This window comes from Hypomesus transpacificus, chromosome 10 (genome assembly GCF_021917145.1).
Source record: "Hypomesus transpacificus isolate Combined female chromosome 10, fHypTra1, whole genome shotgun sequence".
In the NCBI taxonomy this organism is placed as follows: Eukaryota; Metazoa; Chordata; class Actinopteri; order Osmeriformes; family Osmeridae; genus Hypomesus; species Hypomesus transpacificus.
This window is the reverse complement of record NC_061069.1, coordinates 8,899,100-8,926,720: the sequence shown is the minus strand read 5'-3', so window position 1 is coordinate 8,926,720 and position 27,621 is coordinate 8,899,100. Positions and strand designations below refer to the sequence as shown.

At 46.0% G+C, this 27,621-nt stretch overlaps 2 protein-coding genes across 2 annotated transcripts; one reads left to right on the top strand and one right to left on the bottom strand.

Annotated features, from left to right (window-relative positions):
* The first annotated feature begins 100 nt into the window (after positions 1–100).
* Positions 101–12,938, top strand: acin1a (apoptotic chromatin condensation inducer 1a). The gene is made up of 18 exons (XM_047027103.1): positions 101–274; positions 1,125–1,190; positions 1,306–1,417; positions 1,715–1,767; positions 1,985–4,834; positions 5,245–5,391; positions 5,577–5,665; positions 6,605–6,662; positions 8,734–8,779; positions 9,030–9,172; positions 9,516–9,659; positions 9,826–10,030; positions 10,182–10,327; positions 10,534–10,641; positions 10,741–10,848; positions 10,933–11,236; positions 11,331–11,431; positions 11,567–12,938. Exons 1-18 carry the CDS (start codon positions 137–139, stop codon positions 11,882–11,884), a joined length of 5,136 nt encoding a protein of 1,711 aa, XP_046883059.1. The 5' UTR covers positions 101–136; the 3' UTR covers positions 11,885–12,938.
* A 4,531-nt stretch (positions 12,939–17,469) lies between these two features.
* Positions 17,470–27,598, bottom strand: mmp14b (matrix metallopeptidase 14b (membrane-inserted)). The gene is made up of 10 exons (XM_047027853.1): positions 26,993–27,598; positions 22,514–22,662; positions 22,080–22,202; positions 21,166–21,473; positions 20,657–20,818; positions 20,232–20,395; positions 19,939–20,077; positions 19,684–19,834; positions 19,245–19,360; positions 17,470–19,024 (listed from the first exon to the last, which is right to left on the bottom strand). The coding sequence occupies exons 1-10, from the start codon at positions 27,086–27,088 to the stop codon at positions 18,615–18,617; spliced, it is 1,818 nt and encodes a 605-aa protein (XP_046883809.1). The 5' UTR covers positions 27,089–27,598; the 3' UTR covers positions 17,470–18,614.
* Between the last annotated feature and the right edge of the window lie 23 nt (positions 27,599–27,621).

Sequence of the window (27,621 nt, the reverse complement as noted above, 5' to 3'; positions counted from 1 at the left end):
AACCAAAGCAAAACGTGTTTTTTTCCATTTGGATATACATTTTGATCAAACAATTTCCCATTGACGGAAGTCATCAACTGGGTGACGTTGGAAAGGAAGGCGTAACTGCGGAGCGAACGAGCTAGAGGAAGGGAAAATGGCGGACCTCGAAGACGTAACGCTGGACGGGAGGCCGCTCCATTCTTTAAGGGTAGCCGATTTAAAAGCTGCGCTAGAGGAGAGAGGTCTTCCTAAAAGTGGACAGAAAAATGCTCTTGTCAAGAGACTCAAAGGGGTAAGTTTGGATAAGGGTTTCACATCACAATACCAGCAGCTCCAAGACCTCGGTGCTAGATGGCTAAGCTAACGCTAACATAGTCAGGCTGATGCTTGTCTCGAAGGCCAGAATGCATTCTTTAGTTTGAGGAATGACTGAATGTGGTCTGTGTATACTGTGCGCGGTGGGGATATGTCTACAGAATAAATGGACACTTAAGAATGGGCTATTTAGAGCGGCCAGTTTGTCTGAAAATTACTAGTTGTGATGTGTTTATATTGTTAAACGCAAATAGTTGAAAGTGGCTTGCAAATAGTAGGAGTCTAGTTGGTCTTCCGGAGGTCAGGTCCGCGCTTTGTTGGTATGCACGAGTTGAGGGGGGAGGTTACACAACGTGGATGCATCTACTGTACTGTTACTGGAAAAGGGAATGGTAGCTTGCCATCAATGAGCAGGATCTAAACGTTTTCCTCTTTAACAAAACTGTTAGGTTAACGTAAAGTATTGTTTCATTTATGTAATTGGCCTGTACACGTAGTTCAGACCGTAATAATGAATAGGCTCAACTTTTCAAAAACTATCATGATAGCTATGATTATCAATAACACCATTACGCCCCTTTTTCAATTGAAAGAGACATTTAACAACAATATTATTCTAATCGATTTAATTATATATGCAGCTTGCCAGAGTAGCTTACATGGTGTAAATATATATATATATATATATATATATATATATATATGCATAGGTAAATGTGCCTTATTGGTAAGTTGATAATTCGTGCAGTTAGTGAATGGAGAGAGTTTTATCTTCCACATAGTTGTTTGCCGAGAACCTGTAAAAATATATATTTTGTCCTCATCAGGCCCTCATGCTGGAGAACCTCCAGAGAACCTCCACTCCTCACATTGGACTGCAGCCAAACTCTCAGGTGAGCCCTAAGCAGGACTAGCCAGCAATGAACTTGGAACATTTGTATGTGCAGAACGTCAGGTTGGGCATTATCCTTTAGTGTCAGATTTTGACAAGTATATTTACTCACCCAGATTGGGGAGGAGATGAGCCAGAACAGCTTCATAAAGCAATATCTGGCTAAGCAACAGGAACTCTTGCGACAGCGTCTGGAGAGGGAGGCCAGAGAGGCTGCGGAAACTGACGGTGAGTGACAGTGCCTTAATCATATCGTCTTAAATCTTGAGACAGGGTTCTCCAATCCTGGTCCTCAAGGGCCGCTATCCTGCATGTTTCAGATGTTTCCCTGCTCCAGCACACCTGTTTCAAATGAATGGGTTGTTATCAAGCTCTGTGGAAGCCGGGTAATGACCATTCGATTGAATCAGGTGTGCTGGAGCAGGGCAGAGCAAGTCGCTCTGGATAAGAGCGTCTGCCAAATGACTAAATGTAAATGTAAGCTGGCCTCAGTTTGATATCTCAATCGTATTTTTCAATATACAGAACAAGAGAATCTTACAGAAGTCAACAACAGCTCCTCCTGTCCTGCAGACCAGGTTCGATTTCAAGTGCAGTTTTATTGTCTATGACCTTTTCTGTTGTTTAGAATTAGCCTGCTCTCTTGTCGTTGCGTGTTTGAGATAACGTAATGTCATGGGATGCAATGGTATGCATGCAATGGGATCATCTTGAAAAGGTGCATGCATGAGAGAATCCAAATAGCTGTATTTTTTGCGACAAAAACGGTCTCCGCTGCCTTTCCGTCCTCAATAGGATGTCGCACCTGTGTCGGGTGACCAGCCGAAGCCGCTAGTCCCCCCTGAGGGAGAGGCACCAGCAGGCCCAGCAAGCATGGGAGATGGGTACAGAGCCAGAGAAGGTCACGTGTCTGGAGGACCACTCGCTCCTTCCTCACCTACCTCTGCCCCCGGTGCCGTCGCCCCATTGCGTGTTGCTGGTGGCGAGCAGCGACCAGAGAGGGTTCCCACTTCCAGCCAAGTCCCAGATGATAGCGATGACGATGACAGTGACGGAGGGGATGAGGACGGTGAGGACGATGACTGGGACGCGAATGCCAGGAGGAGGAGGAGTCTCGGAGAGCCGGCAAGAGGCCAGCCTGCAAGAGAGAGGTCTGGAGGATCCCACCAGCCCCCTCCCCACATTCCTCAACTGTTGTCCCAACAACTTCGCCAACCCACCCCTCCACCCTCCCCTCCCCCAGAATTATCATTCCCTCTGCCTGATACTCCCAAACAAAGCCCCCCGAGCCCAGGTGAGCCCCCAGCTAGGCAGCGTACTTCCAGTACCTCCAGCTCTGGCTCCTCAAGCAGTGGCAGCCGTAGCAGCAGCCCAGAGCCACAGAGCGGCCATGTGGATCGCAAGCCTGGTCCGCTGACCTTGCTCGCCCGCAAAATGGAGTCAGAAGGTGCTTTCTCTGGAGCTGGGTGGCACGGACGTGTGGATGGAGAGAGGCAGGACAGCAGTGCTGCAAATGCAACGGTGTTTCCTGGCAGAGGTCCTCAAGAGGGCACAGTGTCGGCCATCACCCATACTGCCAATCCTGCAGCAGGCCTGCCCTACTGTAGTATGATCCCAGGAAAGAACCAGGGAGTCCTGGGAGTCCATCTCACCCATGGTCAAGTCCCTGTGAGTGTTCTAAGGGCCACTGGCATGGAAGAGAGAGACATGGATAGGGAGCAGCAGATTGAGAGAGAAAGAGAGATGGCGCTTGAGCAAGAAAGACTTCAAGCCCTGGAGTTGGAAAGACAAGAGAGGCAAAGATTATTTGAGCAAGAGCGTGCCATGGAACAGGAAAGACAGAAAGTTTTGGAGAAAGAGAGGGAGGAGAGAGAGCGAGCTTTGGAGCGAGAGCGAGACGAAAGAGAGAGGCAGGAGCAGGAGAGAGCGTTGCAGCGAGAAAGGGAAGAGAGAGAGAGGGCTTTAGCAAAAGAACGGGAAGAGCGAGAGAAGGCGCTCGCAAGAGAGAGGGCTCTACAGCTGGAGAGAGAGAAGGAGTTGGAGAGGCAGAGAGTCTTGGAGCAAGAGCGTGCTATGCAGCAAGAAAGAGAGGAGCGAGAAAGAGCTTTGCAAAGAGAGAAGGAGGAAAGGGAGAGAGAACTGCAGTTGGAGAGGGCCAGAGCTTTGGAACTGGAAAGAGAGAAGTTGGCAAGAGCTCTAGAGCAAAAAAGGATTGAGAAGGAGACAGCCTTGGAAAGAGAGAGGATGGAGAGGGAGATGGCATTGGCCCGTGAGAGGGAGGAAAGAATGAGAGAGGAGAGAGAAAGGGTTTTGATGCAAGAGAGAATGGAGAGGGAGAGGGCACTGGAGCAAGAAAGGATGGAGAAGGAGAGGGCATTGGAGCAAGAACGCTTGGACCGAGAGAAGGTTTTAGAGCAAGAAAGGCTGGAGAAGGAGAGGGCTCAGGAGAGAGAGAGGCTGGAAAAGGAGAGGGCTCAGGAGAGAGAGAGGTTGGAGAGGCTGGAGAAGGAAAGAGCTCAGGAGAGAGAGAGACTGGAGAGGCTGGAAAAGGAGAGGGCTCAAGAGCGAGAGAGGCTGGAGAAGGAGAAGGCTCTTGAGAGAGAGAGGCTGGAGAAGGAGAGGGCTCAAGAGCGAGAGAGGCTGGAGAACGAGAAGGCTCTTGAAAGAGAGAGGGAGATGGAGAAAGAAAAAGACAGGGAAAGAGCTCTGGAACGTGAACGCCAGGAGATGGAGAGGGCTCTGGAGCAGGAGAAAACCCTGCAGAGAGAAAAGGAGGAGACGGAGAGAGCTGTAGAACAAGAGAAAGAAAGGCTTAAAATGGCAGAGAGAGAGAGGGAGAGTCATCTTCCTCCATGGAAGCGAGGTCGTGAGATTGGTCTCACCCCCCTGCCCACTCCTCCCCCCCTCTCCACAGGAGCAGGTAGAATGGCGAAAACAGAGGGAAGAGAACAGGAGGGTGGGGAGCCTGAGGCAACACGGAGGGACAACCAGCCCGCAGACTCTGGTACACCCCTGTCAAGTCTTAAGACACCTCTGTCCCCCCAGTCTTCTTCCAAGAAGTCCCGTTTCTTGAGAGACGCCCCACTTCTTCCCCCTTCTTCCTCTGCGGTCATCAAAAGGCCTCGTACCTTTTCAGACGGCCCACATCCTCAGGCCTCTCCCTTCAGCGAGGAAGGGCCCCAGGCTTCTGAGAAGGCAGTGCTCCAGATGCCTTCCAGACAGGGCGTTCTTGTGTCAGCGCCACCGGTAGCCTACGGGTCTGGGGTTATCGCCTCGCTGTCCAGTCATTCTCATGGAGACAATACTCAAATCCTGACATCAGAGGGGAATGTCCAAATGGACAAAGGGGAGACAGAGAAACGTGCACTTGAAGAAATGGCTAAAAAAGGAAAAGGCGTGGATGCCGGAAAGATCCCTTCAAGTCCAGCAGGGGCCAAGCTGCCTCTGTCATCCCCGCCAGAGGCAGGTGAGGCAGAGCGAAGAAGGGGCAGAGACGAGAAGAGGGAAGAGAAGCGAGGCACGCGTGCTTCCTCATCCAGTGACTCCTCGTCCTCAGACTCTGATTCGGGGTCGTCCTCTTCTCGTTCATCTGGGTCGTCCTCGTCCTCACAGGACAAAGCCCACGCCACTGCCAGTGGTAGAAGGGTGAGTGGTCCTCTCACTTATCAAGGCGCCAAAACACCGCCAAGACAACAACATAGGCAGTTGCAAGCAGATTTTGTTAGGATTTTTTCTCCTCCCTTTTCTTCTCTTTTCACTGTTGTGGGAGACAGCAAAGTAAGGCTGAAGCTATAATGGAGATGAGAAAATGTTGCTGTATTGCTCTGTGTGTACAGATATCTAAATAAGACAAGTTCACCAGGGGAGTGTAAGCGTCACTCTAAGGGGTTTTAATACATGTACATGGCGAGGGGAGCCCACTTTAATGATGTCCATGTCTGCGAGGACAGACGTAGCTATAGTCATCACACGCTCCACCAGTTCTGTATATCCATACATTTATCCGATTACATCTTTGCCCATTTCACATTATAGACATCTCTCTCTTCCTTTAGTCTGAGAAACCTCAAAGAAACAGCTCAGCCCAGGATAAGAAACCTGCCCGGCATGAGAATTCAACAGAGACCCCAAAAGTCCCTCTTTGCAAGAGGGGGGTGTCTGAGAAGGAGGACATGTCCACCGATGGAGACAAACACAGCAAGGTCAGCTGGCTCAAAGCCTACCTACCAGCTCATTATTATCCAGCATTGCATGACACAAACATGTAAATGCAACTTGGTCGGTCAATTTGGCCTGTTTTCAGCGGTCACTGACGAGGTGATTGACAGCTTGTTTATAAGGCCGTCCATATACTTCTTTTGATTACCGTTTCATTTCAAACCATTAGAAGCCGTTCCATGGAAAATCGACTGGAGAAGATGACCGGCAGAGGAGTGACAATAGTGATGTGGAGGAAGACGGAGGAGAGACAGCCAGGTCTGTGTTCACACAGTTGGTGCATATGCATGCACACAATATTGTAACACCCCTTGCTTGCAGATATTTGGCTTAGTTACAGTAAATAATTGCGTTAATGTTCTACACCCATTTAGGTGATCGATTATTATTCAAGGAAGAAATACTTGATTTTGATATTTGTGGCTGATTGGGGGGGGGTCCTTTCTATAGCATTTTCATGCAAATTGACAGTGGTACGTATTGACATGAACGTGATGACAGACACCGACAAATTCCTGCGGCAGAGCACCAAGTTAATTTAAAGGCATTAGTACATTTCGTTGAAGGCTAGGTTTGCTTCACAATCGGGTCACAATATGAGGTTGTCAGAAGCTGTTGAAAGGGAACGTAGGAGACGAGATAGGCACCTGTCGCAGGGAATATTAAACTAGCGACCTGTCTCTGGTGCTGATCGTTGGATTATTGTTGCAACATGGTTGACACTGCGGTTAATTTACAGTTTACAGTCAACTAATAATAACGTACCGCAGTCTGTCTTGGGATTGCTATAGAAATACAGAAAACTGATCGTAATTGGAGCCGCTCTGTGTTTAAATCTAACTGAAATCGCAATATCTGGAAGGATTTTGCGAATACAAAACTTGACATGACCCTGTCTTTGTGCAACTTCCGGTATCACAATTAGGTTTAATATATCAGTGTTATGATCAGCTTAGTGTCATTATTGGCTAGTTGTGTTTACCGTCTTAACAGTTTATAGTTGTTATCCAACTACCATAGGTTTGTTGAAGTAAAATATTATTATAACCTGTTTTGTGTAATATCTAGGCTTGTAATCAAAGTGACCTATTCTATACAGAACTTATTTTTCCTCTTATTAAATCTCCCTGTTTTTCAATTTCCCTTGCCCCACCCAGCCTTCTTCATGACCTGTGTTTTAAATCCTTCATTGTCCAGGGAGGTGAAGCGGGGTGCCATGGCAGAGTCTGAGAAGGCCCCAGAGGCCGGTGAGGAGGTAAGGCTGGAGTTGAACTTTTGTCCAGTTTTAAGTGTGTTTCTTATGTCTGACCAGAGCTGTACTCTCAGGGCTTGGTACCTGGAAGGATGCTTCTCTTCAGTAGTCTACCTGAAACATAGAACCTAGGATCCTAACTTGGGGAAATAATTCTGTTCATTTTTTAGTTTGCGCTCATCAGTTTATCATGTCTTAATTTGCTTTTGACTCTTCACATAGTAGCATAAAATATGCCTGAATGCTAAGAGGCTCTCGGTCAAGAGGGTGATTTGAAAACTGGTACATTCAATGTTTTTCAGCAGTTTTGTAGCTGTTTTATTTGGCTATGTTTTAAAAAAACCTTTGCTGATGCTTTCTGAGACAGAAGCAGCATGGGATACTAACTGTGGCTGATGTTTAAAACCCCATTGATTGCTTTGTTATAAAGGTGCTCATGCCTCTTCCATTACCCCTAATGGTACCTGCACACTACTACTGCCACTACTACTACTACTACTACTACCTCTGCTGCACCTGTTCCACTGTCACCAAGGGCCCTGGGTATACCTCAGATAGGCCCCAGATTCTGCACTGCAGAGGGACATCCATGGCAACACAGGCCACGTTGTCACTGAGATGGCTAACGGGAGCTATTGATTGGACTGCTCGACTAGAGGTCTGAGAGAGGGGTGTGTGGTCCGTCTGCAAGGCCCCGCCCCCTGCTCCTGACTGAGCCCACCTGGGTGGCTACACTCAGCCACACAGGAGATGAGGAAGCACTCACTCGGCACTAAAGGTTTCTCCAACACAATTTATTGAACGGCTGTAGGTCATGGTGCTGGACTTTTAACATCTAGTTACAGATGAAGGCTCTTTCCCAATGGACTTGAACAGAAACCTTATCCATGTGCTACTGGACTGTGAATATTTCAGTCAAGAAATGACACTTTGGACATTATGTTTTCATGGCATTTTGCTGGTGCATATCTGGACACTCACAACTAATGTTTGGTTGTTTGCTGTTTGGCCATCAAGGGGAGATTTGCCATTAGGTCTCTACCTCAACATTTCTGCTACATCTTGGAGATTAACCTGAACCAACGCCAGTGTTGTTTAAGGAATATTTGGACTTTGAAAAGAAGTGACTGCATGCAAGGCATAATCCCATCTCCATCTAACAACCTTTGGACAGTGACAGAACAGAAACACATGATAAAACTCTGAAAGGACGAATGCCTGAGATCTGTGGACTAACCTGGCCCAAAGCATTGTCAAGCCCCACTCCCAATGAACTACAGAGCCCAACCTGCCAACCAGCTCTGATACCCACCCAAACATCTCAGCCTCCTTTGATTGGACCCTTGTTGCCTAGATACAGTACATGCAGTCGTGATTGGGCCATATCCAACCCAGTAAGGATCAGGTGTCAGTGGTACCAGGGAATAAGTAGTCATTTTCTCAATGTTATTCTTTACCAAGAAATATCTACATAATGCTTAGTTTCAGTCAGAAGTCCTCCTCTTACCATTAAATGGGGGAATTGACTACAATTTTGAAATGTAGTCCACATGTCCAGATTAATCATGGCTACTGCAGTTTTGATTTACATATTTGAATATACATTTTCAACATTACATATGATAGTCTTTCAAGCCCAGTGTTTCCAAACACAATTTGGGTGTTATTGTCATAGTTGATAAAACATGACTTGCGTTATGAAACAGAAACTGCAGTATTGCCATCAAGATACCAACTATCTGACTTTCTTTGAGATAGACTGCTGGTCCATCCCAACACCTTCCTACTCGAAACATTCCGTTGTGTAAACTGAGCTAACGGGGCATATTAGCGGTATGGGCCTACTGGCTAAACCCCAGCCATACGCTAGAACCAAACATGGGAGCAGTCCTGACTGAGTTGAAGGTGGCCTGGAGTAGCAGTCTCTCTCACTGAGTCTCTCTCCCCTGTTTTCTCTCTCCCACTGTCTATATTATTGTCCTCCCTTCAACCTTTCCATAAGCCCTGTCCCTCCGTGTCTGCCTCTCACCACCACCCCGTTCCATGGGGTTGGTCTTATCTCTTCTTGTTTCAGAGCCTGACACCCAAGGCCTTTACCGCCCGCAAGATCTCCCTCAGCAGTGAGTATACCGCCCCTCACGAAACCTCCCCGTCTTCAGCCATTCTAGCGTTGGCTTCAGCTAGTCATCTTGATCCAGAGCAAACACTAGCGTTAGCTGCAGCTAGTCATCTTGACCCAGAGCAAACACTAGCGTTACCCCCCCCCGATTGTTCTTTTGTCTTTGTATGATGCTGTTCCTGTGTCTGTGTGAGCTCCTGTTTGGGATGCCGCTGCAGGACCTTGCTCACTTCCTCTTGTACCCCTCCCAGGCAGTAAGGCCTCCCCAGGCGCCGGGAACACAGAGGGAGAGGTGGAGTCTGGAGGTGCAGCAGGGAGGAAGAGGAGGTGGGGCTCCAGCACTGCCGTCACCGCCAAGAAACCCTCCATCAGCATCACTACAGACTCCCTGAAGGTACCTCCCACAGAGCACAGAAGACACCGTCAGCCCTTCCATTACAGCCCCCAAAGCTGGGCCACACCAGATGTACACGCTTGAATCCAGTTCTACATTTACATTTAGTCATTTAGCAGACGCTCTTATCCAGAGCGACTTACAGTAAGTACAGGGACAATCCCCCCGAGGCAAGTAGGGTGAAGTGCCTTGCCCAAGGACACAACGTCATTTGGCACGGCGGGGAATCGATCCGGCAACCTTCTGATTATTAGCCCGACTCCCTCACCGCTCAGCCATCTGACTCCCCTAATCTAGTTCTAATTCTAATTCTAGTTCTAATCTCTCTCTGCCCCATCCCCAGTCTCTGATCCCAGACATCAGGCTATGTCCAGGCCAGGATGCGGTGGTGGATCTGCACCCAGAGGAGGCTCACCTCTCTGGGGGAGAGGATGACAACAGGGAGCTCCCTGACCAGGAGCTCAAGATCAGACGCACCGTGACACAGGTCAGCCGTGTGCACTGAAGGGGACAGGCTGGATAGGGGATCCACTTTAAGGGCTTCAGAAGATGGGCCGGTTAGATTAACGCAGCGCTAAATGCATTTGTAAAACATGACCCATGACTTTGTTTTGACCCTGCTCATCCGCTGTTTCTAATATGTCGGATATCAGGTGGTTCCCTCGGAGAGTCATGAGAACGGCCAAAAGGAGGCTAAGAGGAGCCGGCGTGAGGACGAGGAGAGGGAGGACGGAGGGGAGCTGAAAGCCGAGCGTGAGAGAGGGAAGAGCCACGAGGAGAAGATGAACAGTTTGTTCCCGGGCGCCATGGAGACACAGTCCCCATCTCCTCCCAGTCATGACATTGACATGGACACAGGTCAGATATTACGGCTTTTGTTTCAACCTGCTCTGTGGATCTCCTGTGGACAACAGACCGATGTTTACCCCTAGAATATTTAAGATGCCATACCATTGCTGGTAGTGGGTTTACGTAGTTCCAGTTGACGTTGTTCTTCTTCTCCCCCCAGTTACCCCTGGAGACACGCTGATCCGTCGCTCCATCAGCCAGCAGAAGTCTGGCGTGTCCATCACCATCGACGACCCTGTCCGCACAACCAGGCAGCCCTCTCCACCACGGGGCAAAGTCTCCAACATCGTCCACGTGTCTAATCTGGTCAGAGCCATTAAAAACATGCGCACTCACACCCCGGCTTCTCTGTACGCCATCCAACTGCTGTCATGCCGTGACCTTCTGGGTATATTACACCACTGTAGAACATGCTGCTGCAGAGCCGTCTGCAGAGTAATAAAGTGGATGTGATTGGGCAGGGCTAGCTGACTGCCTCGGGGGTGTTGTACTGACGCTGTGTGTTGATGCAGGTGCGGCCGTTCACCCTGGGCCAGCTGAAGGAGCTGCTGGGCCGGACGGGCACCGTGCTGGAGGAGGGCTTCTGGATTGACAAGATCAAGTCCCACTGCTACATCACCGTACGTACATACACACCCAGGCGTTTCCTTCTGGGTCGGGTTCCTGCTTCTGGTGTCAGTAATGAGTGACTGCCCCTCTTTACTCTTCCTGTGCTGCAGTACCTCAGCCCAGAGGAGGCCGTGGCCACGAGAGCAGCCCTCCATGGGGTGAAATGGCCTCAGAGCAACCCCAAGTTCCTCAATGTAGACTTCAGCCAGCAAGAGGAGGTGGGCATCATCCCCGTCACATCCCCCGATCTGTCGAATCTCTTCTGACCTCTGTATAATGATATATCCTCTGGGTTTGTGTAGCTGGACTTCCACAGAGGCCTGTCCACAGACGAGAAGGCGGGCGATGAGGCGGCGGCTGGGCCCGGTCGAGGCCGGCCAGCCGGGCCAGCCCCCCTCCTGCCGGAGCGAGAGCAGTGGGCGGAGCGCGAGCGTGAGATGGAGCGCAGGGAGAGGGCCAGGGCCGAACGGGAATGGGACAGGGACAAGGTCCGGGACTTTGGCAAGCCAGGAGAGGAGCGGGAGGGAGGCCCCAGGAGGTCCCGGTCCAGGGAGAGGAGGCGTAAGGAAAGGGGCAAGAGCAAGGAGAAGAAGACTGACAAGAAGGGTGAGGAAGGGGGGAAAGAGAGAAACCTTACATACGTGTTGTGTTTCTGTATGTGACCTGCTGTTTGACCAGTTCTGCGTGTGTCTCTTTACAGAGAAAGCTGCAGAAGAGCCCCCAGCCAAAATGCTGGATGACCTCTTCTGCAAAACCAAAGCAGCACCTTGTATATACTGGCTCCCCCTTACAGACGACCAGGTGAGGATCACCTCAATGTGCATCTCCCACTTTGCATTCACATCGTGAAGGCCTGCCTTATGGCGAGTGCTTACGTTTGTCTAAAACAATGACTTGACATGGACACATGTTGTATTTCCGGGTTCTTCTCCCCAGTTTGCCCAGAGGGAGGCAGCCAGAGCCGAGCGGGTAAAGGAGCGAGAGAGGAAGAGGAAAGAGATGCAGGACGAAGAGGACAAGAAAAGGGAGGAGGAGCGTAAAGAGAGGATGAAGGCCGGCGGTGGCACGGGCGGGGACAGAGGGGAGGGAGAGAGGGGTGACCGAGACCGGGACAGAGAGCGTGACAGAGGTAGGGAGAGGGAGGGGGACAAGCGTAGGGAAGCAGGCTACCGCAGGCCAGGGGGCAGCAGTGCAGTGGGGGGCCGGCGCTCTCGCAGTCGCAGTGACCCCCCTCCGCGAGACAGGCGGCGCTAAGTAAAAGCAGCCAGTGTGTGGAACTGTCTTAACCCCTTCCTCATCACTGTTCCTTTGTCACTTCCTCTACTTTGTTACAAGTAAGATGCCACCCCCCACCCCCCTCAGAGGACCAACTGATGTAGTCTCCGTCTCCTCAACAGTCACTTTTTTAAAGCACATACGCATACACCCACACACAGATATCCATGCCCACATAGGGACCATGACCTTAGCAGTGTTGGCTCCCACAGGGCCGTATGTCTTGCTCAAAGTCCAAGTTAATTTTTACTTAATTTCTCTTTCCTCCATTTGCCTTTTTTCTTGTAATATTTTTGTCATCTTGGCTGAATAGCTGTCTGACAGCCGTTGCCTAACTTCCCCTCTCTTCCCTGTGTCCTTAACATGAAAGTGCAGAGCTTCAGTATGTTGGCCCCCTTGCTAGTGATTTTGCGGCTTATTTCCGTTGGGAGCTAGTCTACTTCTGCGTGCTCTGGCAGTGACATCTTTAGACCCAGAAACACACCCTAGCCTATCCAGCCTAGCCTATCCAGCCTATGTACATAAGTGGATAGAAAAGGAAAATGCTAAAAATGATATGCATTTGCAAGGCGGTGCAAACGTTCTACATTTCGTACTGGAGGGCAAGCTGGGTGTATAACTATGCTGCTATCCAGTCCTTTCAGGTCTACACAAAGACGTAGGGGGGATTTCTAGACAAAAACCTCGTTCCATGGTTGGAAAGACAAGTTATGCTGTGTTCTCTATCTCCTTTTGTCCTTGTTCGGTTGAGACTTTTTTTCTTGCAGGAGGTTGTTGATGAGCTGTCGACCTGGCACAGGTTTCTCTGCTGCCCTGTGATGTGTTCCTTGTCCAGCCTCAACCTCAAATTCTGTTCTCCTTTGTCAAAGCAGTCCGGAGAAGGGGGGTGCATATTATAAAATCTCAAGTTGTTTTAATATTGTTTTTTATAATCATTTTAGTATGAAAGCTTACTTTGTTCTTTTTTATTTTCATTTATGTTTACGCCTGTAAGTGGTGAATGTACAAATAATAAAAAGTCAAGTTTGAAAAATGTATTAAGTGCTTTTTGATGTTTCTTCCATGGACAAAAGTTTCAATTTGCAGTTGGTTGAAATAATATCTAGGCAATGGAAAGGCCCAAAGAGGTCGGATTCCATACATAGCAAATTAACGGCATCAGTTCTGGAATTTACTGGTGAGCCATTGGTTTGGATCCGTTGGAATATGTATCTAAAATGTCTCACCTTGATTCGAGAGCTCTTTGGTATATTGCAGGATTGTCCACAGCTAAAGATAAGAGATGCTTTATTTCCCTTATCTGATCATGTTCAGAAATGTTCTGACTACTAGGAAGGTGAGTCGAATGCTGCCATGTGTTTTGGCCACAAGGTGTCAGATCTGTCCTACACCACAGTGTAATTATGTCTGAGCACAATGATGTCAGAGGGAGGATCTCTCGCTATGATTGGACCCCAGCTAATAAAGCACAACAGCTTGAAATGGAGTCTCCCATTGGAAGAATATAGGCATTCAGAGTGCAGAGCTGGCAAGATTTCTATACAAAAGATGGATGTTATGTCACCTGGTGTACAGCTCTTAATTGCATGCTCATGGACATGTCAGTGGCATACTAATTCAATTAGTATATCCTAAGTCTGGTTCATATGCCTGACCCTTCAGGACCATAACCCCTCAGGACCATAACCCTTCAGGACCAGAACCCTTCAGGACCAGAACCCTTCAGGACCAGAACCCCTCACCCTACCCATCCGTCTACATCCTTTCTACCCTTCCTCTCTCTCCAGTGCATCATAGAGCCCTCTATCTTTGGCCTGTTCTCTCTGTCGCCCTGGTCCTGACATTCCTACTGCAGAGCTCAGCACAGCTCCTATGTAATTACAGCCTGCTGGTCGCTGAGTTGAACATTTTTGTGCCCTGATGCAATTCTGTGCTGCTGGGCGCCCAGAGCGGGTCAACCCTCCCGGGCTGCACCCTGGCACTGCTCTGCGGCTAGCCTACTGAGCATTCTGGCCCCCGGGAGAGACCAGGGAGCATGCAGCAGCCTGGATGCGTTGAGTACAGATATTGAGATAAAGCAAATGTTCTGCCTCTATTCATGTAATATCCTCAGCTAAAACATAAGTTGGTTCCCGTTTTATGAATCTCTGCGTGTATGTGTGGGTGTAAATATGTTGCTAAATAGATGACAAGGTATTTTGGTCCTTGGAGTGTGGTGTTTCTGGGGTTGCTTAAACAGCCTTTTTATTCTGTCGGTCTGTGTGACAGACAGATGAGCTGTAGTCACAGTCAGTGACTATCCCCTCAGCTGAAAGAGGAGAGAAAGACAGCCCTAGCTTCCAACATTGAGAAGGCAGGCACCAGTCCAGCACAACACCCCGACAGACATGCATAGCGAGCTGTTTCAGCTCTGCAGCTTGCTGAAATAGGCTGACTTGGTGTAACAACACAGCTGCCCTCAGGTCTCAGTGGAACCGAAAGAAAGCATGTGTCTCTGGTCGAAGGCCTAGACACAACCACTGACCACCTCTGTTAAGGGTAGAACTCAGGTCAAGGATGCACCCAACTCCACTAACCATGCCAGCCGAGTCAGCTGAGTTGGCCCCGTGTATGCTGATGACAGGGCTGTAAAAACAAGAGTTCCAGCCCTGTAAGCACCACCCACCCCCCTCCTTCTCTCTTCATCCTCAGTGAAACCACATGGGTCCAGCTCTCTCGGAGGAACACAACACTGAGGCCCACCGTACAGCTCTTCTTTCAAAGGCTACTTCTGATGTGGCCGTTCAGAACTCCCTTTTTTCCTCTTTCACTCACAGAGACACACTTTGTTACACACCATTTTTGTTACCGTCTATTCTCTCTACTGTCCCTTGAGACAGTTTAGTTTACCTGTTTAAAATGCCAAAAAGACAGTGCTTATCTGGTGAAAAGACTCGACGGTTGATATTTGTTACCACATGTGGAGACCTACAGTCAAACACATCTTGTACTGCAGTTTTTCCTGTTGTTTTTTGTCTTCCTTGCACGCCTTTTCCTTTTCTCTCTCCTGCTTTGCGATGACATATGTGTGCTTATGCGAAACAGATGTGGCCTAGTGCATGAAAGCAATTAAGGAGGGAGAAACTTTGTTAACAGTTTTAAGTTGTAATGTAGTTTGTTACAAGAGAAAGAGAGAGATGGTAGAAAGGGTCAGAATGGTTATCTGAGCCCTCCAATGTTATCTAGAATTTCTGTACTATTATATAGTAAGCAGATTTGTTTAAAGTGTGTCGTCCAGACCAGGCCCAGGTTGAAGCAGGGGGGTTTCCTAACGGATGTGACTGGGTCAGTGCAAGGGTGGTGAGTTGGGGTGAGAAGGGAAGGTGGGTGGGTCTGATTCAGCAGCTCTCACAAGGGAGTCTCTTCCTGCTTGGTTTAGGAAACGGTGCCATCTGAGTGAAATAAGTAATGATGGTGTTAAGAAATGTTGATTGTTTAACTTCCTACCACCTGTATTATGTTCACACAATACCTTCTTGGCCATAAAATAGTTTCTATAACACCACACCCATGTCAAAGTGCAGACTGTGTGTTACATAGCAGAAGCACATGAATGCAGCTGTTTCGAGGGGCACCGTGATAGCTGCAGATTCAGCACTGCGAGGGAGAGACAGACATAACCACACACCATAAGAAAACAGAACAATATCGGACACTGTGTAAAAAAAGATGCCTAGTTTCTGTGTTCAAAAGAAAAGAGAAAAACAAAGATTATCACACGCAGTCAAGATCCTCAACCTAAGCTCCAGAAGGTTCCAGGCAGGGACTGAACCCAGGAACTTCTTGCTGCAAGACACAGTACCACTGTGCCATTGACGTACATGAATGAAGTAGGGGGAAAGCACAGACATATACAAAGCTACTTGGTGTGTATCAGTGTTTTTGTGCAGGATGTGGATGTTTTAAATTAAACCATGTGTATTTTCTATAGCCTATGGAGCTGCTTGCCCTTTTGAATGCCCACGATCATCCATACTAAGCAGATGTTTATACATGATACAGTAACTCTGTTAAGTTCACTATATTGCATCTAGATTAACGTTTCAGTCTTTGTCACAGGGACAGTTTATGGCTGTCTGGCAATGCTGTGATGTCACAGTGGGGGCCAAGTCTCCATTCATTAGCAGGTGGGCTTCAGGGTAGCTAATAGTCACAGGAAGTGTTTTACAGAGAGATAGAGAGCCTTGAAAAAGAAGGGGAAGTGAATGAGGGAGACCGAGAGGGAGATGTAATTTAAATCAAATCCTTGCATTGGGGACAATTGACAGGAGAATAGAGAAATTTTGCAATGTGGCCTTTCAGAGTTGAGAAAGACAGTGAGTCACTTAACAGTAAGCGAAGAAAATGTCTCCAGTTACTCAGAAGGAAGTCGGGGGGGGGGGTATGTGCTGAGGTTGTTTTTGTGGACTGCAGATTCAGACCTGAATGGGCCTGAATCCACATCCACACTCTTAAACATAAACATTACAAAACACGCATTCTCAAAAAGTCTGACACATGTATTTCCAGAGAATAAAGGAGAAAGCAGGAACAAACACATACAAACAACACCTACCACATATCCTATTCCCTCAAGTGCAAAATATATAGGTACTTAGGAAATGGATCCATGGATATAATACATAAACTCAGTGCAAACACCCTGCCAAACCTCCTCCAAAGTGATGTCCTGCTGTGTGTCTGGATGTGTAGATGCAGTTGGAATTCCAGATGTTGTTCATGGAATTCTGCTTCATCTCTGGACTCCAAATGTGTCTTACCCCTCTCTCTTTCTCCCTTACTCCCTCCTTCCCTCTCCCTCCCTCTCGCCTTCCATCCCTCCCTCCGACTATGCCTCGTGACTTTCAACTTCCCAGCCCTAAAAACTTTCTCCCACAAACCAGATGGAAATGCATGGTGACCTAAATTATTTTAACACACATAGGAAAATAGCTCATCAACTTAACTACATAAACCCTTTTGTTTTAATCATATATATCATATACTGACTAAACCCATTTCCCCCCTTTTCTCTCTGCTTTCTCTCATACCCATGTTCATAATGTCAGCTGTTTGTCAGCGGCCTCATTAGCAAGGAGGAGACGCCTTTGCCTGCTTGTTTGCTGTTTGATTACAGGCTTTATTGACTCATAACACACACACACACACAAATGCACACACCCTCTTCAGCTGAGATTTGTTTTCCTCATGCTTGCACGCGCCAAAGGGTTTACTCAATCTTCTTCACCCCTGCTTTCATTTAATCATTGGACACGGTCTGTATTTTCCGACCCAGTTTCAGGCCTGCCAGTTTCCAAACCCCAGTAAGAAGACAGAGCTCTCGGGAGCAAGAAGCCTGGAGGTGCAGGAAGACTAGGAAGATCACTTCCAGTGAGGGGACTGTGATAAGGACACAGCAGACGATAGGACATGCAGCAGCTAGTAGGGTCTTAAGTCAATTATTTGTTTCAACATTAGTTGAAATATTCAACTTCAAGGTAAAAAAAACTGTGTATGTACATGTGAATAAATAAACCACATGGAAATCTTTCAAAATGTTTTATTTTCAATATAAAACTGGAAAAGACAGACATCACAATCTCATCGAAATTGTTTAGATAGTTACCATTATTATCATCATCATTAATATTATTATTGTTCTGAACTACAGGAAACCCCCTCCTCCCTGAAAAGAACACAGCACCATGATTTGAGAATGAGAACTGTAAACAAGTGCAATGACAAAAGGAGTCATTTTCAATATCTTTAATTTATTTCATTTGAGATGGAATAAAAACAATCAAGTTTCAAAATAATATATCCCCGTCCCATTCACTTTCCCCAAGTCAAATATAAAATTAAGGCCATTTTCAAAATGCAGTTCCCTGTCCAGCAGGACATTTAATGACAATGTACAATAAAACACATTCTATACATGGAGAACAACAATAACAATAGTAATAGTCACAATAATAATGACAACACCATTCATCATAATAATAACTGTTACTAAAAAAAGTTTAATATAAAAGAATGTTAAAGACAAATTGCTCAACTCTCAAATTTGTGAGATTACTGCATCATGCTTCAAATAAACTTTGTGTTAGATACTGGCTCACTGAAGTTGAAATGTTTGACATTGTTCTAGTGAATGTAGGGTAAAAAGTGATTGTGTGTATCAGTGTTTGTGTGTACTTGTTTTTTAGTTTGTTTGCATGTGGTGATATAAGACCGACAGTAAGACATCATCTAGCATCAACAACTATCAAGAAGCAGAACATGATCAGATGCTGGAATCGAAGCGGAAATTCACAGGGACACAAACACTGATCTAGAACATCTAAAAAAAAAACATTTAGTAAGACTAACCAAACAGCAATGAGCTGGCGTCAGCAACCACAACGAGAGAGAGAGAGAGATGCAAAGTAGAGAAAAGACAAAGGAACTGAGATTAAGCTACTGACTGGGAGAGAAAGAGCAAAAGGAATCTGTGTTTAGTTTGGCAGTGGTAGGAATGTCTTATCAAGTAGAGTCTTGCTCTAGTTCATCCCTCCAGCTCTCTCTCTCATTTTCCCTTTTTCACCCCCTGTCTTTCTCCTCTCACTCTCCTCTCTCTTGAAACCTTTCTCCTCTCTTCTTTCACTGTCTCCCCTCACCTTCCCCTCTTCTCTCCTCCCCCACCCGTCCTGCTCTACACTTTGTCCAGTAGGGAGCGCTGGCAGTACAGCAGGCGGCGGGGCGTCCCGTACCTCCTGAAGAAGAGCAGGGCCCCCAGGGTGAGGACCACACACACCAGCAGCATGAGAGGAATCACCACCGCCGCCGCCCCGCCCACAGCCATTCCCCCATCGTCCTCCATCTCGATTATGATCACCTCAGTCTCACGTTCCACCTCGTCCACCTCGTTCTTCTCGTCCTTCTCCCTGTCTTTGTCGTCACGGTCCCTGTCGGGGCCTCCGGGTCCCTTGCCGTCGGTCTTGGGGTCCTCCTCGGGACAGCCCATCCAGTCTCGGAGGGCCGACTTGGGGTAGCCCGGCTCCACCCTCAACATCTGATTGTTGAACTTCCAGTACTTGTTGGCTTTGTAGAAGTAGGTGTGTCCTGAGGAGGAGTTATGGGAGCATGTGGATTAGGCTGTATTAGAAATGGCTGGTCATGGCTTGTTTTAGTGCTGTTTTTGTACTTGCTTTGATTAAGTGTTTGTAAGGACAGATTTTGTATTAGAATGGCTTGCAGGACTCCTTCAAAAAGAGTCTCAAAGGCTCTTTCTGTCTGAATAACTTAACAAACACACACACACACATTGTGTTCAAGTTGTTACCTTGATCCCTGCTCATGAAGGCAGCTTTAATGTTGTCAGGGACTCCCTGCCATACACTGATGGGTTTGGGGTATTCAGGATCCACAGAGCGTGTGTCCTCATTGAAGCGGTAATACCTGGAAGGAGACACACAAGGACATGTTCCAGGTCGCCATGCATGCATCCGCTAGGCAACAACAGCCCGTCTTGACCACACAAGTACAAGCTTAGTTGCCTTCATCTAAGTATCTAGGTGGTTGTTCTGTTGGTGTGTTTTTAGAAAGCGGATTGGGTGGGCCACTGACAGCTTGAGACTAAACCATCTTGTGTTTCAACTAAGTGAAACACAGAAGTGATACACGCATCCAAAAACAGAAGAAGAAAGAAGAAGATGAAAAAGCCCAACTCATTTTACAATGCCGCCAGCATGACGACTTGAGGTAGGAGGGAGGTGACGTACTTGTTTGCTCTGAAGTAGTATGTCTGTCCAGTGGGGGTGTAGAACAGGGCAGCATCCAGTCTGTCTCTGGGCAGACCTGAGCCCATTTCCTTTATAGTCTTAGGATAGCCCGACTCCAGGTTGGATTCAGTGAACACCCAGTACTTGTCTCCTACAGGGAGAGATAGATAAAGGGAGAATTACAGAGAATTCATACAAATATTTGTCTTTGGACGCATTGTATGGAAATCTAAGCAGAAGAGAAGCAAGATTTACCTTTGAAAAATACAAATTTTCCATCATCCCTTTCAAAAGCGGCATTGATATTCGAAGGCAGGCCTCTCCAGAAATGGCCAATAGGCATTGGGTATCCTTCTAACACTCGATTGTTACGGACTCGCCAAAACCACTTATCCTAGTAGAAAGTAAAAAAGGTTTCAAGGCCTGTTTACTACTGTTATTACAAAGTGTTTTTTAAATGCTGTTTTTATTTCTATAATAACGAGCCACTAGCTAAAATGTATTTGTCAGTATGCAAATACACAACAAAATGCATATTATATAAGTACCTTGAAGACAAACATTTCTCCTCTGAGGATGGCTATCGTGTCAAAGTGGCCCTCGCAGACATTGGGGCCAAAGCGTGGGATCCCAGGTCTGTGTGTGGGCCCTGGTGTGTCATAGGGCGTGTGGGGTGTCACAGGGGGCGGGGGGCGAGGACCAGATCCTGACCCTATAACACAGGGACACAATACATCCTTGATGCATTGATTTATACTGTAGATGCAATAAATCTAACATCATCCTCAAACATAATTGAACGACAGGAGGAGCAGGATCAAATCATTCCTTCTGGATCTGTTTTCCACCGTTTCTTTTTCTTTTTTTCAGAAGGGATTCTGTACATCTGTGCATGTTAACGTAGATGACATACTAACTGTTATTCAGTGACCCTCTATGCTTGTCATGGTATGAGTTGTTGCCTGTGTCTCACCATAGAGCTGCTGTACGCCCCGGCGATCGTCCTCCGGCAGCTGGAAGTTATCCGTGTCCATCCACTGGTAGAATGGTGCCATGATGGCCGAGGGGTCGTTGGAGTGTTCCAGCCCCAGGGCGTGGCCCAGCTCATGGACTGACACCAGGAAGACGTCATTACCTGAGACAGACACAGGAGCAGGTCAGTCATTCAGACCAAACTCTTTACAAAGTCTCCTTTAGTATTTTACATATCTTAGTAAGAGCCCTGTCCAACAGAATCTAAAAACAGGTTGGGTCTTGCTCCCACATGAACTATTCCCTAAGGATACACAGCAACACAGTTAAACACACACACACAAGCATACCTACAAAGGTGAGGTCCTGCCTCTCCTTTGTGTGTTGGAACAAAACTAGAAACGGTCAAATTCTCATTCTATTTTTTTCTGACAACTTTCCAATAACTTTCTCTTCCTTAACCCCCTCCCCCAACCCCACCCCTCTACCAGGGCATCCCAGGTCGCTCACCCAACAGATCCTGGTTGCCTACAGTCCACGGCTCTGCGGCATCAAAGTGGGTGTCTCCACCAATACCGTTACCGGGAAAGTAAGCATGGGCCAAGAACCCGCCCTCGCCGTCAAAGGGACTGCTGTCACCGTGGAAACCATCAGCGAAGAAGAGCATGATGTCAGCGAACTCCTCCACCTTGTCCCGTATGTAGCTGTAGGGAATCTCACGGAAGCGCAGAGGAGTGACGCTCTCCCAGACCTTGAAGGCCTTCCTGATAGCCTCATGGGTCTCATACTCCCCTACCTTAGGAGTGTAGTTCTGTATACTGAAATACAGACAGAGAGAAAGAGCAGTATGGAAGACCAGAGCTAGAATTAGAGTTAGAAAACACACGTTTTTCATTTAGCCTTCAATGAGGCAAGAAGCAGGACGTTTATTGACTTTTTTTTGGGGGGATGGGAGGTCAGGCTGAGTATGATGTTGACACAGACAAAATGAGGGCTGGTGGTGGATTAAATGAGATCAATAGTGACATAAAACTGAATGCATGTTCAAGCCTAGGTCTCAAACATTCACCCGTCTACATAAATGAGATTGTGCAAAGGATTTCAAAACCTTTAACATTTAGTCATTTAGTAGAAGCTCTTATCTAGAGCAACTGACAGTAAGTACAGGGACATTCCCCCCGAGGCAAGTAAGGTGAAGTGCCTTGCCCAGGGACACAACATCATTTGACGCAGCCAGGAATCGAACATGCAACCTTCTGATTGGTAGCCCGATTCCCTAACCGCTCAGCCATCTGACCCTATATACAGTACTATGTTGTGCATTAATTTAACCATATGATAACATGCCATGTTTGGGTATGGAATCACATTTGACCCATTGTCACGTTTGTGTACAACAGTGGTACTTCAAGGCGCTGACTTACGAGAAGGTGATGTCTCTCTTCTCCCACTTCAGGCCCTGGATGGCAAAGCGCTTCTTCCTCAGGTTGGTTTTCAGCTCGGTGCCAAACTTGTCTGGAACGCCACAGCGTGGTCTGCTCATGGCTCTGTCACACACATATCACACACTGGTCACACTGAGGCCAAGAACACTATATCAGGCTCTGTAGCCTATGACAAAATGGCCTCTTAATTATTACAACTCATGAAGAACCTTGAACTTTGTTTAAAGAACATTTTTCAGATCCCTGGTTAATTGTAGGAAGTTCATTAACTTCTTATTTCACAATTAAAAACACAAGTAACTGTTCTCTTCTTAACCTTATCTGAGTAACTAACCATCTTCCTTCTAAACATGTGTGAGAAGAGTGGCCCAAAGCCCTGCATCTTAGTCTTGTCTAACCCAGGGTGATCTTACTTCACGGTGTTGGGGTCGATGGAGCCTGTGATGGTGAGACCGTAGAACCTCTGCATGGCAGAGATGGCCGAGGTGATGGACTGAGGAGAGCGGGCCGTGTGCGTCCGCAGGTCACCTGGAGGTAGGTAGCCATACTGCTGCAGCCAGACCTGCGGTGGAGCGGAGGAGAGAGGGGATTCACATCAGTTAGTAGGAGAGACACATGTAGATATGAAGCATCAGATATGCAGAGTGAGAAACTGTGTTTGGAAGAAGTCTCTTGTGTACCCTATTGCTGTGAAAGTACTAAGTCAATGAAGTCAGTTGTCAAATAGTATTTATTATAGATGTGTATGGTGCAGGTGTCTGATACACTCAAGCTGAGCATCTCAGAAAACTTGACAAAGAATACAGGAACAAAGGGCAGTTAAATAGTATCACAATATAGAAGGGGGGGGGGGGGGCAATCAACATAGCCTTTGCAAGCACAGACAGAAGATGCCGCATTCATGGTGCTAGATAGCTTTTGTTTAGATAGGGCTCCAAAGAAATTGCCTTGTGTTCCCCCTATTTCCTCCTCCAGTTTCTATACAAAAAACCCACTCACATAAAAATGCCTTAGAGGTATCGAGAGAAGAGAAACAATGAAACCCATTTCACACACGGCAAAACTAAAAACATCTAGTTAGTAGGATTAATGATTTACCTAAATGTCAACATCCCAAAAGCGACCAAAACAGTATAACTTCTTACAAACAGATATACAATCACATTTATTCTGTGGTTTCTATTTACCTAAGAGCAAAACTCTATTTACCTAAGAGCAAAACTTGCCTGGTTTCAGTTTGAGCAGAGATACAGGTCTGGCATTTGCACAAGAGTGTTCTAGATCCGTGGTCTAGACTGGTTCTATACTGTACATAACCTTATGTTTCCCTGGTAAGCCATCTTGCTCTAGTTCTGGACAGGCCTATTATCTGGAAGAGTTCCACAGGCTCCATTCCAAACTCCACCCACACTGTTTCTGCTCTACCCTTTTCCCAGTTCCCAAATAGGTGGTAACAGCACTGTGACTTCTGTGAGTTAGTGGAGTCTTTGACATTATCTTCATTTAATAACTTTGCAGCTACATGAATGTTGCTGCATGTGTGTGTGTCACCGAAAGAGAGAGAGATTGTGAGGGGGGGAGAGCAAAGTTAGTCAGTGTCTCTGGTAAAACAGCAATGTCAGACAGTAATTTACTGGGAAGTTCCTGGGAATTTCTTTGCAATCCTTTCCAAACCTCAAAGTCAAGTCTTAATCTCCTTCATCCCTGTCTCCCACTCAACTCCTCCCTCTCTCTTATGGAAAACCTTGAGGTCTGAGGGTAAATAATTGTGAACAACCACACCCAGATCAAAGTATGGAGTCAGATCATTACACTCGACTATCTGCTGGGGAGCTGCCCACGATCCAGGCACATAATCAGCAGAACTTCAAGATGTTTGGTTGCCATTTCAGCATTTTTATGTTTCAACATGTGCTATGATCAAATACAACACTCTGAGGTACATTATTCACTGTGTTTGTGGGTTTCGTAGGTGTACAGTTTGCACACGCACACATGAGACGGAGAGAAAGCATGTGCAATAATGTGCTGCTCCTAATTCAACCCAATCACACAATGTGACAGAAAATCTAGATTAAACGGTGGTTTGAGAAAAGAATAATTGACAAAGATGTTAAACTTCTGAACAAAAGATGAACATCTCTCTCTCTCTCTGGACATCCTTTCTAGATACCCTCTCTGAATTAAGTCTTTCTGGCTGTAATTCATGGAGCTCCAAAGCTGATAATAGACTATCTGTTCCAGCATACTGTTACACTGTCCAATCAGCATGAAGGAAGATAAATACTGTACATTATCATTCGGGCTTCAGTGTGAAAGAGTGGCATACTGTAAAAAAAATTTTTTTTACACATACTTATTGAAAAATGAGGGATGTACCAATTTGTATTATACTTAAGAACCAAAAAATACATAATTTGAGTGTCATTGACCTATACGTTTTTGTATTTTTGGTGCACATAAATGCATAGTTGCTTTTTGTGTTTTTCACGATACAAAGTCTCTTACACATTGGTACTGTTAAGGTTCAAAAGTTGGCCTAGAGGAAAATGGCCACAAGACTTCTATTCAATGACACTAGAAACTTGTTCCCACCAAAAGAGGTTCCACACCACTTTTACTTGGTCCCATAGGTGGCCTTACAAAGTCTTATTCATCACTGGGTTATGCTATTTTTAACAACAGCATCAGCTAAAGTAGTCACAGTGGTAGGGCTACTATACAGTGTAAGATGAAGAAATGGGTCTTTCAATTACTAATTTATTCAACTAAAGAATGCACTATTTATTTTATGTGAGTTAAAAAATATATGGCTAAAAACCCTTTCAGACATTATAGGATATAATTGTGTCTGTTTGGGTTTGTCTGTGAGAGAGAGAGATATGAGAGTATTTGTGTCCATGAATCCTTACATAGAATGAGAACTAAAGTGATTGAATTGAATTTTAGAGAGGATAAAAAAAGATTGTCAGTTGTTCCGTTTGCTCTGGGCCAATGGAAAGAAACTCTGGTCAACAGTGATGTAGTCCAAGACAGCCTTACAGGGATACAGCTCAGCTCTCCAGATTACTAATATACTTACACCGTCACAATGACTACGAACAAAACACTAGAATAACACAAGTTCATCAACCATTATCCACAATCATTTCAAACCTAAACAGGCACACGCCACCAATGCAGTATAATTATATGTGTGTGCGTGTTTGTGTGTATGTTCTTCTATGAGGATGTTTGTGGCCTGTGTATAAATTTCCCCTTTCCCCCTACATAGTGAATGTGAAATCTCCAGATGCTGTCTTTGAAAACAGCCATTTTTGCCAACAACAATACAAAGCAACAACATGGCTCTGCTTCCTAAAGCCATCATTCAGCACATCTGAATGACTAAGTATTTAGAAGAAGTATCAGACATTAACATCTAGTGGGGGTTATCTATTTGACAGACACCTTATTAATCGGAAAATGGATTGACCTTGTCAATAACTTCCCTACATCTTCCCCTCGTGGAGATGTTGAGTTAAACACGTGTCTGTCCTCCCTCATCAGTGATGTTACCACTTGTTAATGCATGTGTAAGAGTTTTCATCCATTTGAAGTCAATAGGACTAAGGATGCATCCATTGTATTCAAGGAAGGTCTGGCTTTGAGAACATACATCCTCTTCCAGTGAGATAGCTAATTGCTCGATTCATGACTCCAGCCACTGTGATTCCCAAATTGCATCATCTTCACAATGGCTTCTTTTCTTCTCCTCTTCGTGTGGTGATGACTACCCCCCTCTCTTTCCTCCTTCATTCCGTCATTTCATGCCCATTTCCGTTGAGCTGGTCCCCTTTGTACTGAGTGACCTGTGTGTGTGTGTGTGTGTGTGTGTGTGTGTGTGTGTGTGTGTGTGTGTGTGTGTGTGTGTGTGTGTGTGTGTAAGTGAGACACTGAGGTGGTTAATGTCCGGAGGAAGTCCCACACGCCACAGGATGTAACCTTTTCCATACAACTTTAGACTTCCTCTGGATCTCAAACTAACCACTCACCTCAACATACTGTTTGACTCAACAGTTGTAAAGGATGTGGTTAGATAAGTAGACTTGGGAAAATGTCTTACTTACCTGCACCTTACTAATGTGAGTCAGAATAGTTTCATTATTGCTATGTTATGATTACTTTTTCCATTTGAAGTACTGGAAATACAATTTAGGTGCATGTAGTTTGTATTATATTATTACAAATACATTGATGCCACCACACTGTGTAGTTTTTTTGTTTGTCTCCAAGATGATTTGTATGGAAGAGATCATTGATCGTTTCCTATGACATATGTGGAGGGAGAAACTGGTGTGCATATGTGAGGTGGGTGACACAGTGTGGAGACTTGTTGTGAAATAAACAAAACATTTTCTCTTGGTGATGATCCTGACCACTGTACTCCCCTGCTAGTGATGACCACACAGATTCAAAGTTAAGACTCCTCAAATGCATCTCAGCATTTCTGAGAGAAAAAAGATTTCCAACAGAACTTCTGTTTGCTCATTCTTGTTCTTGAATTTTGCTATCTAAGCATTTTGAAAGATTGAGCTATAATGGCCTAATATGGTCCGTGTAGGTTGCCTGGGTCATCATCCACTCCGCAAACTGACTTATAGCATAAAAACTCGGGCAGACCAGTGTTAGCCTACACAGGATTGTTTTCTGCTTTCTTATTGCCTTCTTTATTTGAAAATTAAGAAAATGTTGGCAATACACTTAATGGGTATAGGTCCTGGGCCAATCCGTTAAAACACATTGGCTTAGCTCTAAGCCTAATGTATTTTCACTTTTCTTTCTAATCGAACCTAAAATTAAATAGGCTAACATCTGTTTTACGGTCGCTGACCTTGAAGAGTTTGACTCACCTCTGGCTTCACTTCTCGTGGTGTTGCTCGAAGCGCGCTGAAGTTCCATGCCAACAGGAGCAGCAGTTGAACAAGCGGCCTTAATCTGAGTGCCATCTCCCCGAAACGTCAACCGGCGAAATTGTTCAAATGACCTCTTTATAATCTGTACACTTTTGTCTGTTTTCTTTCTTTGTGTCAAAACATTATAGGCCTATTGTGAAATTCCCTAAAAAAAAGTCTGAAGAACAACACTCTTACCACGAAGCAACGACCGATTGGGGAAACAAATTGTTAAATTAAAATAACAGAAAAAGATGTCTACTCTACTTTGCATTTGTTACATCCGCGCATTTCTTTCTTGTTTACAAAAACAATAGCCTAAATTACGAGATTAGTTATGAATTTTGGGAGAAGCAGATAAATATTTTTTTCAACAGCTGAGGCTCATTCCATATTTTGCAACTGACAACTTTGTGTTTTCATAATCGCCGCTCCACAGCGAGTGAGCTATTCCTTCGTAGTTAGTTTCTAATCGTTTTTAACTTTTCGACAAATAATTTGGATGCTTGTTCCTCTCCCCGTTTCACGCAGCTGCAGACGTGGTGTTCGAACAAGTCTCAGGAAGCCTATGCTGGAAAATTAATAAA